This window comes from Myotis yumanensis, unplaced genomic scaffold (assembly GCF_028538775.1).
Source record: "Myotis yumanensis isolate MYYU_CA2020_CCGP unplaced genomic scaffold, mMyoYum1.0.hap1 SCAF_12, whole genome shotgun sequence".
NCBI classification, from domain to species: domain Eukaryota; kingdom Metazoa; phylum Chordata; class Mammalia; order Chiroptera; family Vespertilionidae; genus Myotis; species Myotis yumanensis.
In genome coordinates, this window is record NW_027223763.1 from 2,975,032 (window position 1) to 2,987,157 (window position 12,126).

General features: G+C 49.5%; 1 protein-coding gene across 5 annotated transcripts in view; it reads left to right on the top strand.

Moving 5' to 3' along the window:
* Window positions 1-11,865, top strand: part of SETX (senataxin) — a 58,812-nt gene extending 46,947 nt beyond the window's left edge. For 4 of the 5 annotated variants that reach the window (XM_070430392.1, XM_070430393.1, XM_070430395.1 and 1 more), the window contains 7 exons: window positions 233-340; window positions 2,824-3,011; window positions 3,557-3,649; window positions 5,136-5,300; window positions 6,196-6,294; window positions 7,249-7,336; window positions 8,639-11,865. In XM_070430392.1, the coding sequence (XP_070286493.1) occupies window positions 233-340; window positions 2,824-3,011; window positions 3,557-3,649; window positions 5,136-5,300; window positions 6,196-6,294; window positions 7,249-7,336; window positions 8,639-9,361 (1,464 nt within the window). In that variant the 3' untranslated portion in view covers window positions 9,362-11,865. Of the gene's footprint in view, window positions 1-232; window positions 341-546; window positions 3,012-3,556; window positions 3,650-5,135; window positions 5,301-6,195; window positions 6,295-7,248; window positions 7,337-8,638 lie in introns of those variants that run through there. The other variant, XM_070430396.1, reaches the window with a different exon arrangement.
* Window positions 11,866-12,126: the final 261 nt, after the last annotated feature.

A 12,126-nucleotide genomic window follows, 5' to 3' on the forward strand; every position in this document is an offset into this window, starting at 1 on the left:
GCCTGCTGGCTCGTGGCTGGCTCCCAGGCGTCTGTGGCACCTGAATGGTGGCTGACTTCAAAATACATGTGTGGTCTTATATTGAGTGTTTTTGTTTCGTTGTTTTTGGCATTTGGTGCAGAAGGAGAAAGTGTGGTTCTCCTCTGAATGGTTAAAGCGTTTGTGTAGGTACACTGCACGTGGGTAAACGCAAAGGTCATTGAGCTGGTTTCTCCTGCACTTTGCTACTCAGGCCGGGCAGGCTTGTGAAGTGGAAACCCTCACCCCCCTCATCCACCGCTGCAACAAGCTGGTCCTCGTGGGAGACCCGAAGCAGCTCCCCCCCACAGTCATCTCCTTGGTGAGCCCCCTGTTCCCACCCATTAAAGTGGAAGGGCCTTTGGGGGTGGGGGAGTGGGGAGGGGGGGAAGGTCTTTGTTGGATCATCATCTCTTATTTGCAGGGAAAGGTGTTGGAAAGGCTGGGAAAAGAGAACCACCGTTTGAGTCTTAAAGTATCTGACAATGTCCCTTTGTTGGTAATTGTGCTTGTGTTTGTGTGTGACAGGAGCCGCATCAGAGACCAGAGACTAGAAAGAACCTACTCCATGTGCGCTGGGCTTTTCCTTTGCAACAGGCAGAGTGCAGCTGTTTTAAGGGCCGTATCTGACTTATTTTAATAATATGAACACCAAAACCAACTTTAAAAGCAAGGAAAAGAACCCCAACCTACTGATTTTTATTTAAATATGTGCAAATTTGAGGGAAATCTTACAAAGACACATTTAGAGTACATTTGCAGCTTTAGAGTTCGGTATCCTGTAGCACAAGGAAGTGCCCGTGGCCCTCACACCCCCGGGAAGGAAGGTGACGGAAGGGCGACTGTGCTCTGTCTGGCACCAGCATCATAACCCTCCCCACCCCGCCCCGCCTTGCTTCCTGCCTCACTAAAGCTGGCTCCCGGAAGGGCACGCCAGGCAGGACCTAGTGACTGACTGGGGTCACCTGAGGGGCTGGACCCCGCACATATTTCCAAGTTGTGCGGGTTCAGTGTGTGGAAGGGCCGCAGCATGGAATGAAAAGCGGTGTTGACGGGCCTCAGTTTGAGTGCCTGCTTTGGTGATTGATTAAGAATAAAAATGAGGAAAATCCATTGGGGCTTTTTTTTAATTGCAAAAATAATACAGGCTTATTGAGGAAAGTTCAGAAAATAAATACGAAGTTAATTTCTTCCACCTCTTTCTACGGATAATAACTGAACAGTTAAGTGAGTATTTTAACAGGTTCACTGGGCATTTGTATGCTCACTGATGCACCTTGTTCAGTCTTTACTTACTGAGGGCCGCCCTGCCCTCGTGGAGCTGGCATCCTAGCGGGGACACACACGAAAGTTCCCGAGGGATGGTGTCAGGTGGCTGTCAGGTCTGTGTACGTCTGGACATGTGTGGGACTTGGCCTTGTTTAAAGGTGCAGAATCACTCTGAGCCAGTTTGGTTTATTGCCAATCAGTGAATAGACGAGAAGTATCCCCCGTGTGAGAATATGCAAATTGATGTTGTTTTGCTTTTTTCTGGAAATAGGTGTGTTGCTTCATGTAAGTCCTTTTTTTCCCCCCAGAGAGAATATTTAAAATGAAGTTTCAGCTAATTTGTATAAATAAACTTTTGGGGATGCAAGTGGAATTGCCAAACGATTACTAATATTTATTTAGTTACACAATCCTACTTAAATTCACATACGCACATCATCTATTATTTAGAAGTAATATCTTTTTCTCCACTCTCCCAGTTTGTGAAGCAGGTAAATTCAAGCTTTGCACGTACAGCTTCGATGCCCATGTCCTCACCACCACTCAGGAAGAGTTCCCCTCTTAGTGTGTTTTTCAGAGAACATTTTTGCTTCTAGATTATTTGATAAAATGCTTTTCAAATCTTGATCTGATGCTGACATTGAAAAGTATATCCAAGGTACAACCAAGATAACATGACAACAGTTTTCTTCATTTGTCAGTGAGGTGACTGCTTTTCAGATTGTAGGTTGGAATCCATTATGGAGTGTGTGAACTCACCTTAGTCAGCCAGTTGTCTGTTTCCTTCACAAGCATGTTCTGTGAGGCTGGAGCTAGACTGCTGAGGCGGCTGAGTGTGTGTGGGAGGATGGTCAAAGCTATCAGTCTTTAAAAGGGCTTGTTTACAGTGACAAGGAATATTTCTGTTTGTTGAGAGCATAACCCAGAAATGATTGTTAAAATCTGTGTTACATTTTTTTGCTTCTTCCATCACTGAGTCAGGTGGCCTCTGTTAGCATCAGAATAGCTTCAGTGTGGTCATTCCCAAGATCATGTCCTTTCGTGGCAGTGTGAGGGTTTCTACATGAGGAGAAGATCCTCAGCTTGCCTGGCCAACCTCCATGGCTTCTCAAGGTCAGGGTCAGAAACATCTTTCTTGCCCTGGCTGGCGTGGCTCAGTGGGTAGAGCATTGGCCCGTGAACTGAAAGGTGGCAGTTTGATTCCGGTCAAGGGCACGTACCTTGGTTGCAGGCTTAATCCCCTGCCCTGGTCAGGTCATGTGCAGAAGGCAGCCAATCGATGTCTCTCTCTCACATCCATGTTTCTCTCTCTTTGGCTCTCTCATCCTCCCTTCCACTCTCTCTAAAAATCAGTGGAAAAAATATCCTCGGTTGAGGATTGACAAAAAAATAAAAAGAAAACACAGAAAGTCTTTCTCTGACTGATTGTTGGTAATGGCCTGAACCTTGCCGTGTACATGTTAGAGCTCAGTGACTGTTTTAACTGGGACAAGCAAAGCGGACCCTCCCAGGTGACTGCTCAGTTCTCCCTTGCAGACGGCGCAGGACTACGGCTACGAGCAGTCGATGATGGCCCGCTTCTGCAAGCTGCTGGAGGAGAACGTGGAGCACCACGTGAGCGGCAGGCTGCCGGTGCTCCAGCTGACCGTGCAGTACAGGATGCACCCCGACATCTGTCTCTTCCCCTCCAATTACATTTACAACAAGAGCCTGAAAACCCACAAGTGGGTCCCACTGCCCGCCGGAGAGCTGGTTCTGTTTGTAGGATTTAGAAGAACTAGATTACTGTGTTCTTAAGTCTTGTCATAAAAAGTATAAATCAAAGGTTTAATGATTTTCTCTGATTATAAAAGTCATAGATAAGCAAAAAAGGGGGAAAACCACCGATGTTTATACTACCCAGAAATAGTTACTGCTACCATTTTGGTATGTCTTCTAGTCTGTGTACTATGCACATCTTTTTAATTTTTTTAACTAAAAAATCATACCATACTCTGCATAGAATTAAATGGCTTGCTCTTTTTACTTTGTGTGTGATGAGTAACTTTCCAGTTGTAATTGTTATGTTTTAATTGCACAGCTCATTCTCTCTAGCACTAGGATAGAAATAAAATGTATTGTGTACCTTTCACAAAAGTACATTTCAATTGAAGAAGGTCCTTCCTGTGCCCATATTTCCCAGCCTCCTCCTCTGCAAGGAAAATGGTAATCATAAGTAAAACGCTTCCTATAACTTGACTATACTCTGAATGGGGCTGCTTTCTCGTAGAGGGACTGAGAGCACGCGGTGTTCATCAAGCTGGCCGTTTCAGCCTTACCTCGTGTTTGACGTCGGGGACGGCTCAGAACGACGGGAAAATGAGTATGTTCCCCCTAATTCACTCTCAAGGGAGGGCCCATAATTGTCGCAGTATTTTTGTTCATATTTATATTTAGAACACTGTCTAATGTTGTGCACGATCATTTTTATTTAGCCAGGTTGTGATAGCTTCTCCTTTTTAAAAATAAATTGCCAATGTCTTTCTCTGTATATTTCAGCCTTTTAATTTTAAGTGTATAACGGGGATAATATTACCTAACGTGGTAGGCACTTGAATAGATCCATGCCATGGCCGTAGCTCTGAGCAAGGTTATTGTGGTCTAAAAGGAAGACAGGCATCACCAGGTCATCACCGAGGTGTTCATTATGCCGTTGGCTGGAGTGTTATGAAGGGCCAGTATAGATGCAGCTGACGGAGGGGAGGCAGCGGCTGGACCAGGCTGGACATGGGTGGGCTTGTTCAGGTGGTCTGTGCGTGACAGCAGGAAGGAGGGTGGGCGCTGATGAGGAGACGCCGGGAGGAGCCTGGGCTGCCTCTGTTAGCACCAGGGAAGCACCACCTGTACAGGATGAAGTGAGAGGATGGCAAAGTCACCTGTGTCCTGGCTGAGGCTCAGGGAGTAGTCAGCAGAGGTGGAGAAGCAGGCGGCCGGGGCTTGTGGTGCCAGAGGGATTGGGAGGGAGCAGAGGACTGAGAGCTGAGCCCTGGGAGCATTTGGGGGATGGGAGGTCGCAAGAGGAATGTAGACCTGAGGTGACCAAGCAGGATAAAGATTTCAAGGATAGAAGCGACAGCTAGCTAGCGGGTTGTCTGTGTAGCAAGTGTTGAAGTTCTGGCGGTGGGTATTTATGGCTTTTAAAGCGACACAGGCAAGGCAGCCTCAGGATCGCAGGTGCAGGTGCAGGGGCCCCTGCACATGGCCTCTGGGGTGGGACCGAAGGAGCGTGCCGTTCAGGAGGTGACTTGGAAGTGCAGGGTGAGGCCAGCGGGGAGGACAGTGAGGACTGGGCCACTGCAGGACCCCATGTCGTTCATCTCCAGGGGCCACGCCACTCAAGTTCGTGTGGATGGCATCCCTCAGCCCTGTGGTGCCTGATTGGCACGGCCAGTGGTGGGCATTAGAGAGAGGCTGCAGCAGGAGCACGGTCCTCAGTGTCGGGAAGGTAGCCAATCTGTAGAATTAGCTTTGTTGTTATCTTCTTCGTTATACTTTTATTCTTCCTGTTCCTGTTTGAACAGATGTTTGAGAAATGGCTGCCTAAACCTCCGTTGACTTCAGACTCTCTCTGTCTCTCACAGCTTTGCTTCACCGGCAGTAGTTTTGTGTTTCCTCACATGGGCAGGGTTGCGGGTCAGGGTCGGCCTCTGAGTCCCTGCAGTCTGGGTGGTGACGACACCTGCCTGCCTCCTGTGCTGGTGGAAGCACGTGGCACTTCAGTTAGCGGTTGGGCTGCTACTAGGTTTTTGTTGTTGTTGTTTGGTTTTTTGGCTGCTGTTTTGATGTGTTCTTTTTTCCGTCTTACTTAGCTCATATGTAAACATTCAAGAAATCAAACTGGTGATAGAATTGATTAAACTTCTCAGAGACAAAGGAAGGGATGTTAATTTCCGAAGCGTTGGCATCATCACCCATTACAAGGCTCAGAAGATGAAGATTCTGAAGGAGTTGGACAAAGAATTTGAAGGAAGAGGGTGAGGCATTTGTATTTTTACAGATATTTCCAGTTTTTCTGTTTGTTTAAAAAAAGAGGGGCTAGAAGGAAAGGAAACGTGTGGGGAGTGGCAATCAGTCCAGCACAGGACACTGGGCCGGGGTGGGCCATTGGCAGCCCTATGGACGGAGCCTCCTGCCATCAGAGGCTGGTCATCGGGAGACCTGACGGCGGGGCTGACCGCAGCTCTCAGCCTTTCCCTTTAGTTCCGGGACTGCCGGTCCGAGTTCTGACTGACAAGGTGCAGGAGGTCACATTGTCATGTTTCTGTCTCCTTTTCACCTCAGCAGTAAAATTAAAGATTAAATATTGGAAATCCATTAACTCCAAAGTGCCTTACCCTAGAAACACACAAACAACCAACATTGACTCTAGAAAAAGTAAAGAGATGGAGTTAGTGATCAAATACTTTCCAACAAAGAACTCAGGGCAGGGTTTGTAAATGGATAAATAAGTGTTGGTCCACCTATACAGTCAGATACGCAGTCGTAAAAGGAAGGATGCACTGGCACACGCTACGGCGTACGTGAGGCCGCGCACTCTCATTCCACTGACAGGAAATGTCAGTGTTGAAGAGCCTAGAGATGGACAGCAGGGTTGTGGTTGCCAGGGCCTGTGGAGGAGGGGAAATCAAGACAGGAGTTCTCTCTTGGGTGATGGCAATGATGTGAAATTAGTGATGATGGCTACGCACCATAGTGAATGGATTTAAAAACCGTTGAACAGTGTGCTTTAAAATGGTGAGTTCTGTGTTATGAGAGTCACATTTCCATAAGCACAGATCCCATGAAAAACGTTTCTGAAAAATAGTGCTCTATGAATAGGTCTGTTTAATAATCCTCTTTTCTCAGTAATCACTTCTCTTTTGCAAACAGGCTAGCAGAAGTAGATACTGTGGATGCATTTCAGGGTCGTCAGAAAGATTGTATTATTGTTACATGTGTCAGAGCAAACGCCACACAAGGCTCAATCGGGTGAGTAACTTGAGTACTTAAGTTGTGAAGTTGATCCCCTGTTGCGTTTGCTTCCCTTGATACCTTGTATGTTAATTAACCCATGACGGTGTGAATCTGTTCTTTCATTTAATAAGAGTGAAATAAGTCACCGGGTCAAGTGTGTTCTGCAGGAGCCTGCTCTTCTCCCTGGGAGGTGTCGTCACCTGGTTTTTCCTCATCGCTCTGTGTTTCCTGCTTTGGCCGAGTTTGTTAACCTTAACTGCGGCCAGTTGACTTAGCAGAGATGCTCGGGGCACTGTGGTGGGTGTCAGAAGACTCCCCTGGGTCTCGGGCTCTGAGATTTTTCTCTTCTCATAAGAAGCAGATGAAATTTGCAGATTATAAATGTTTACTTGTTCTTAAAATACCTTAATTTCTCTCTGCCCCTGCCTAGAGGTAGTCTGCATGTACACATGGAGGAGGCCAGTTACTTCCGGACCATTTTGTAAACAGTCTCTTCTTCTCCAGCTAATCTGAAATCTCAGCTTTATCGTGTATCAAGCAGTTCTGTTATTTCTCAGGTCTTTCTGACCTGTTGTTAGATTTGTCTGATGTTTGTGTGCGTCTGCCCTAGTTCCACCGCATTTTCGTAATCTCAAATTCACTTACATTTAAGAATAATTGATCTAGTATCATCTTTTTAGGATGTCTTTAAGCTTAAAAATCATACTGTTAAAATTTGCAGCATCTCATTTAAGTCAGAATAGGAAAATTGACAGATGCATCCCTTTGAGGGAAAGCACTGGGTGTTTTGTTCACTCTTTTTAAGGGGAATTGCTTCTGTGCCAGGTGCCCTGTGTTGGGAGGAAGAGTGAGAAAGGACTGTGACTTTAAAAGTCAGAGCCCACGAAAAACTGTCTAAAATCCTCCTGTTTCACTCACTGCTATGCTGAGTCCTCTATAGAAAGAAGTAACTGTTTTCTGATCGCCTAGATTCCTGGCGAGTTTGCAGAGGTTGAACGTCGCCATTACACGAGCCAAGTACAGCCTCTTCATCCTTGGGCATCTGAGGACCCTGATGGTAGGTACATTCTTGGTGACCAGAGAACTCCAAGTCTGTCTGGCGTTACTGACAGTGGGTCGGTCGATGGTTGGTTCTGAATCTCCATCAACATGGAGGTGGTTTTGGGGACACATGGCGGCATGAAAGAATGAGCCTCTTCCCAGAATTGCGTGTCCGCAGCAGCTTCTCCCTGGAGGCCACTCACCTGCCTCAGCCGAGGCCCAGGTTCCAGTGTCCTCTCCAGATGACCTTTGAAAAGTCTCTCTGCACCGTAGGGCGGGTCGGTGCTGTGTGACTCTCAGTCATGAGGTGCTAGCGCTAGTCAACATGGCTGCTGTCGGCCCAGCTGCACACCACAGCGAGGGCGTCGGGGAGAGCGCCGAGCCGCTGCGTCCCGGTGGAGCTCCCTGCGCGCAGACTCTAGAAGTAGCGGCCAGCAGGCTCGTTTGGTAGACAGATGTGCAGCCTCCCTTGGTGACAGCACCATCAGCTAAAGCTTGTATTTGCTACTAGTCTCCGTGGGGGTGACTTTCGGTTTTCCTAATTTTCTCTAACAAAGTTCTCTTAGGCGAGATTTCCCCATTTTGGTTAGTACCACCAGAGGGCGCTCAAATGTCGTCTTTCTCATTGAACTCTACCAGTCTTCAAGGACTCTGTTATACCCCCTTAAAAGAATTTTTAAAGCTTGTACCTCCTATTCTTAAGCATAAGTGTTGCTTAAGGCACGACATTCAATCTTGAATGAAGGTGGTTTTGCCCTTTGGGGTTTGGGAGGCCCCCGAGAATTTGGTGGAAGCTCTGGTGCTTGTCTGGAGCAGTGACAGGCACTCAGAAGTTGGGCCTTTCTGAAGCCAGGCTTTCCGGTTCCAGGTGCCATGACCTTGGGCGAGGCTGGCAGGGCCAGACCAGTAGCCAGGGCACTTCCTGGGATGAAAGCGGAAGTGCTCTGTCTGCCGTGCCCAGCACGCTGATCGCTGGTCACAGTGCCTGCCTGAGCATGTGAGATGTGGCTGGTACACCTGAAGTCTTCTTGTATTTGATTTTAATTAGTCGACATGTAAATAGCTCCCTGGGGCTGCCGTCCAGGCTGCAGCACGTCTGCGGGGGAATGGGGCCTGGCCGACAGCGGTGGCCTTTCTAACGGGGCCGGGGCTGTGTACTGTCTTCTTTTCCTTTCTGCCTCGTCTAGCAAGTAGCAGATGCTGGAGATCTGTTCATGAAAGTCTGCTTCTTTGTTCATAAATGAAGCTGGGCCTGCTGCTTCCCAAGCGTGTGTGTGTTTGTTGGGTGTAACTGATTCTCCCTTCTCTTGGTTTCAAGGACAATCAGCATTGGAACCACCTGATTCAGGACGCGCAGAGGCGTGGCGCCATCATCAAGACCTGCGACAAGAACTATAAGCAGGACGCCATGAAGATCCTGAAGCTCAAGTCGGTGGTGCTGCAGCGGAGCCTGACCTATCCTCCTTCTGCAGCCCCTGAGGGCTCCAGCCCCCAGGGTGGCTCGCCGGGCAGAGACCAGAACAGAACATTGCTGAATGACTCCCTGTACCACGCATCCTTGGACGCTAAGGAGGCTGCTGATAATGTTGCTGGAAAGGACCTTGAACGGCCTCCTGTTAAGGACCAGCTTCGGGACCCACGACTGCTCAGGAGAATGGGCAGAAGCGCTGAAGCCCCAGGGAACTGCCTAAGGGACCCAGAGCCCCGGGGCCCCCAGCATTCTGAAGCAGCGCCCCCCTCAGTAGTGCCCGGCTTCCCTGTGAGTCCCCAGACTCTGGACCGCGCCTTGAAGCTGTGCATGGCCACATGGAGCAGCCACAGACCTCATGTGTCGTGTGAACCTCCTGCCGCCAGCATTGACTCCACAAATGAAAGTGACCAGCAAGGAGGTCACAGCCACCAGAGAGAGGCCAGGGCTGTCAGTGACAGGGACCAGGAGATGCCCAGCCCTGGGAACCATCACCTCAAGAGGAGCTCCAGCTGGGACGATGGGAGAGCCGAGAAGGAGGAGGACAGCGGCTCGAAGAAGAGGAAGCTCTAGTAAGCGGGCGCGCGGTCAGCCGCAAGCAGACCGCAGGCAGCTACGAGGACTGTCAGCTACGATGGTTTTTTCTCGGAGTTTGTGTGCTGTTGGGGAACATGGGAAATGTAACAACTCTGAGCCTGTTGCTCATCTTCAGTTCTTTTTGTCAGTTGCCAAAACTCCAGAGGGTGCATGTGTTAGTAATGATGCCCTGAAGTGCAGCCCTGAAGTGTTCTTCTGTAAAAGGGTCAACTTTTACAAGTATTGTGAAAGTTGAAATGTATATTTGTATAGCAAATAGCCAAACCCTTTTAAAAGTTAATCTAGTTGACCACTCTTCTTCCCTTGCTTACAATGTGAGTCCTTTTCACCAGAACAGACTTTATATTACAGAGAAGAAGAGCAGGAGAGGCGGGTTGAGCCACTATGGCAGCAGGTGTGCAATAGGCGGGCCTGGGGCAGCCGGGCGCTGCTGGCCAGTGTGTCGGGTTCTGTTTACAAAGTGAGGGCAGGACACTGGGAAACGGAGTTCTGTTTGGTCAGGTTCTGATGGACGTTTCTAGACGAGGCACCTTGGCACGGACAGGACATTTCTGGGAGGGATTCAGCCACCTTTTAGTAGGCAAAACAGTTCTCTAGCAAAAATTCTTCTCCTTCCTGAAAAAGAAGACTCGGCCATGAAATATCTTTGAATGAACATTCAGACACCCCAGCATATTGTGAGCTTCCTGTCACGGTGGGCTCCCACTTCAGGGTGGCCCAGGGCCAGGCTAGTGCTGGGCAGCTCTACGGACCCCTCATCCGCTTGTGAGAGCTTGCAGGTTGCCAGGGAGCCCAGCTGAGTGACCAGTTTAGATAGAGCCTGGAAGCCCCATGTTATATATCTGGGGGGCGGGGGGGTGGTTCTGGTCCCAGCAGCTTGGGAACCACGAGGGCAGGCCGGGTATAGTGCAGGGTGTCCCAAAGAAATGTACACGTAACAGCTGCTAGATGGATGTTTCCTTCTTTGCAGACGTAGCCCATTGGAATGTTTAGTCAGAGTGTGTATTCATTTTTTTGGGACACCCTGAATTTTAGTCCCGAATGAAACACCCTTTCAAAGAGGCTAGAAGAGGGTGAGAGAACTTGGAGTTGAGAACCGGGAGGAGCGGGGCGTTTCCTGTGGAAAGGCCCTGCTTCCACAGCGGGAGGGCGTGCAGTGAGGGGAGCCTGAGAGACGGAGAAGTGGGTGCCGCACCTCAGTCCACTTTCCCAAACACGGACAGAACGGGTCGGGGATCTCAGACAGGAGCGCGCACTTAGTGGCAGCTGACCATGGCTGCAGCAGGCTGGGGGACTGCCCTGCAGCCACCGGCTAATGGGGTAGGACAGCAGGCCCTGAGGTGAGCGCCATTAGAAGTTTTCTGGGCCTCTGCTTTAAGCAAAAAGGGCTTTGTGTTAGTCAGAAGCTCTGCTGCCCCGCAGACTCCTAAGGGATCTCTAGAAAGCAGTGTGTGCTTGCACGAGTTAAAGTCTTTTTCATTGCCTGTCCTCGCCGGCGTGGTGCAGCACCCCGCCCGGGGAGCAGGTGTTCCCGGGGTTGGGACAGCTGTCCTGGCTGGGCCGCAGGAGAAGGCGCAGGGAGGGGCAGGGCCGTGGGAAGACATCTCAGTGTTACTTTAAGTTTACTCTCCTCTCTTGGTAAACGCTCCGCTTAGCAGATACTTGGAGTGTGACAACAGTTCCGAGTCTAACAGCTCTGCAAGCTAGTGAAGGAGGCAGGCAAGACTGTTGGTGAGGATGGCCACCCTCTGCCACAGCAGGCGCTGCAGAAGCAGGTGTCCCCGGGGCGTGCTTTGCTGCCATGCCCACAGTGTTATTTCCAGTTAAGTTCGAGGCCTGTTCTCACGCGTGTTGGCTCCCCTGGTCTGACGATGCATGATGTAGTCGGAGACCCGCATGACCCTTTCCAAGGGTAAGGTAAGCCTGTGCCCTGCCAGCTCTCCCGGCAGGACACAGTGTACCTGCCCTTGCCTTTGGAACCATTGGTTGTTGAGTAAAAGCATTTGCATAGAGCGTTCCGAGTGTCCGGTGTGGCTTCCTCGCTGGGCTGTCCCAGCGGTGCGAGTGGCAGCTGAGCGCAGCTGGTGGAAAGGCTGCCTGCGCCGGGCCGGCCAGGGTGCTACACGGAAGGAAGTGCCTGTCTGCTTTCATGCCAGTTGTTCATCGTGAATACATTCTACTGACTTGGCTTTTCCATGTGTGACCTGCCTGGGGTTTACTGTGCACAGTTTATTTAGTTACATGTCTTCATGTATTAGCAGGAGAATTTTGATAAATACATGTGAATAATCTGTAAATGAGTTTTATAACCAAAATGTACCTAAACTATTTTCTAAAGTGAGTTGTGCACATTCTATTTTTTGCTGGAGCTTTGTCTTTTTCTATGCTCTGAATTCCCAGCTGGGATTTGGCAAACTTTAGGCCTGTCGTCCTTGTTAAAACCTAAGTTTTAAGAGAAAATAGAAGAATTAAAAAGTGGAAACGCAACTGGCGTGGGTTAGGAGTTCTCTGTCACTAAACTAAGGTGCAGCGTGCTTCCTGGCTGACCCGCAGGGGCTGCCGTTCGCATCGTGGTGGGACTTGTTTTATTCAAGCGTATCATCCAGCCCCATCCACTCCGGCTTCCCAGCTCTCTTTGGGATCCTGTTTGTAAGGCCGTTCCACTTGGCCCAGCAGGAATGAGAGTTAGGCTGAGAGTGGGGGACGGGGAGGGACAAGTGCACAGGCTCGGAGAGGAGCCC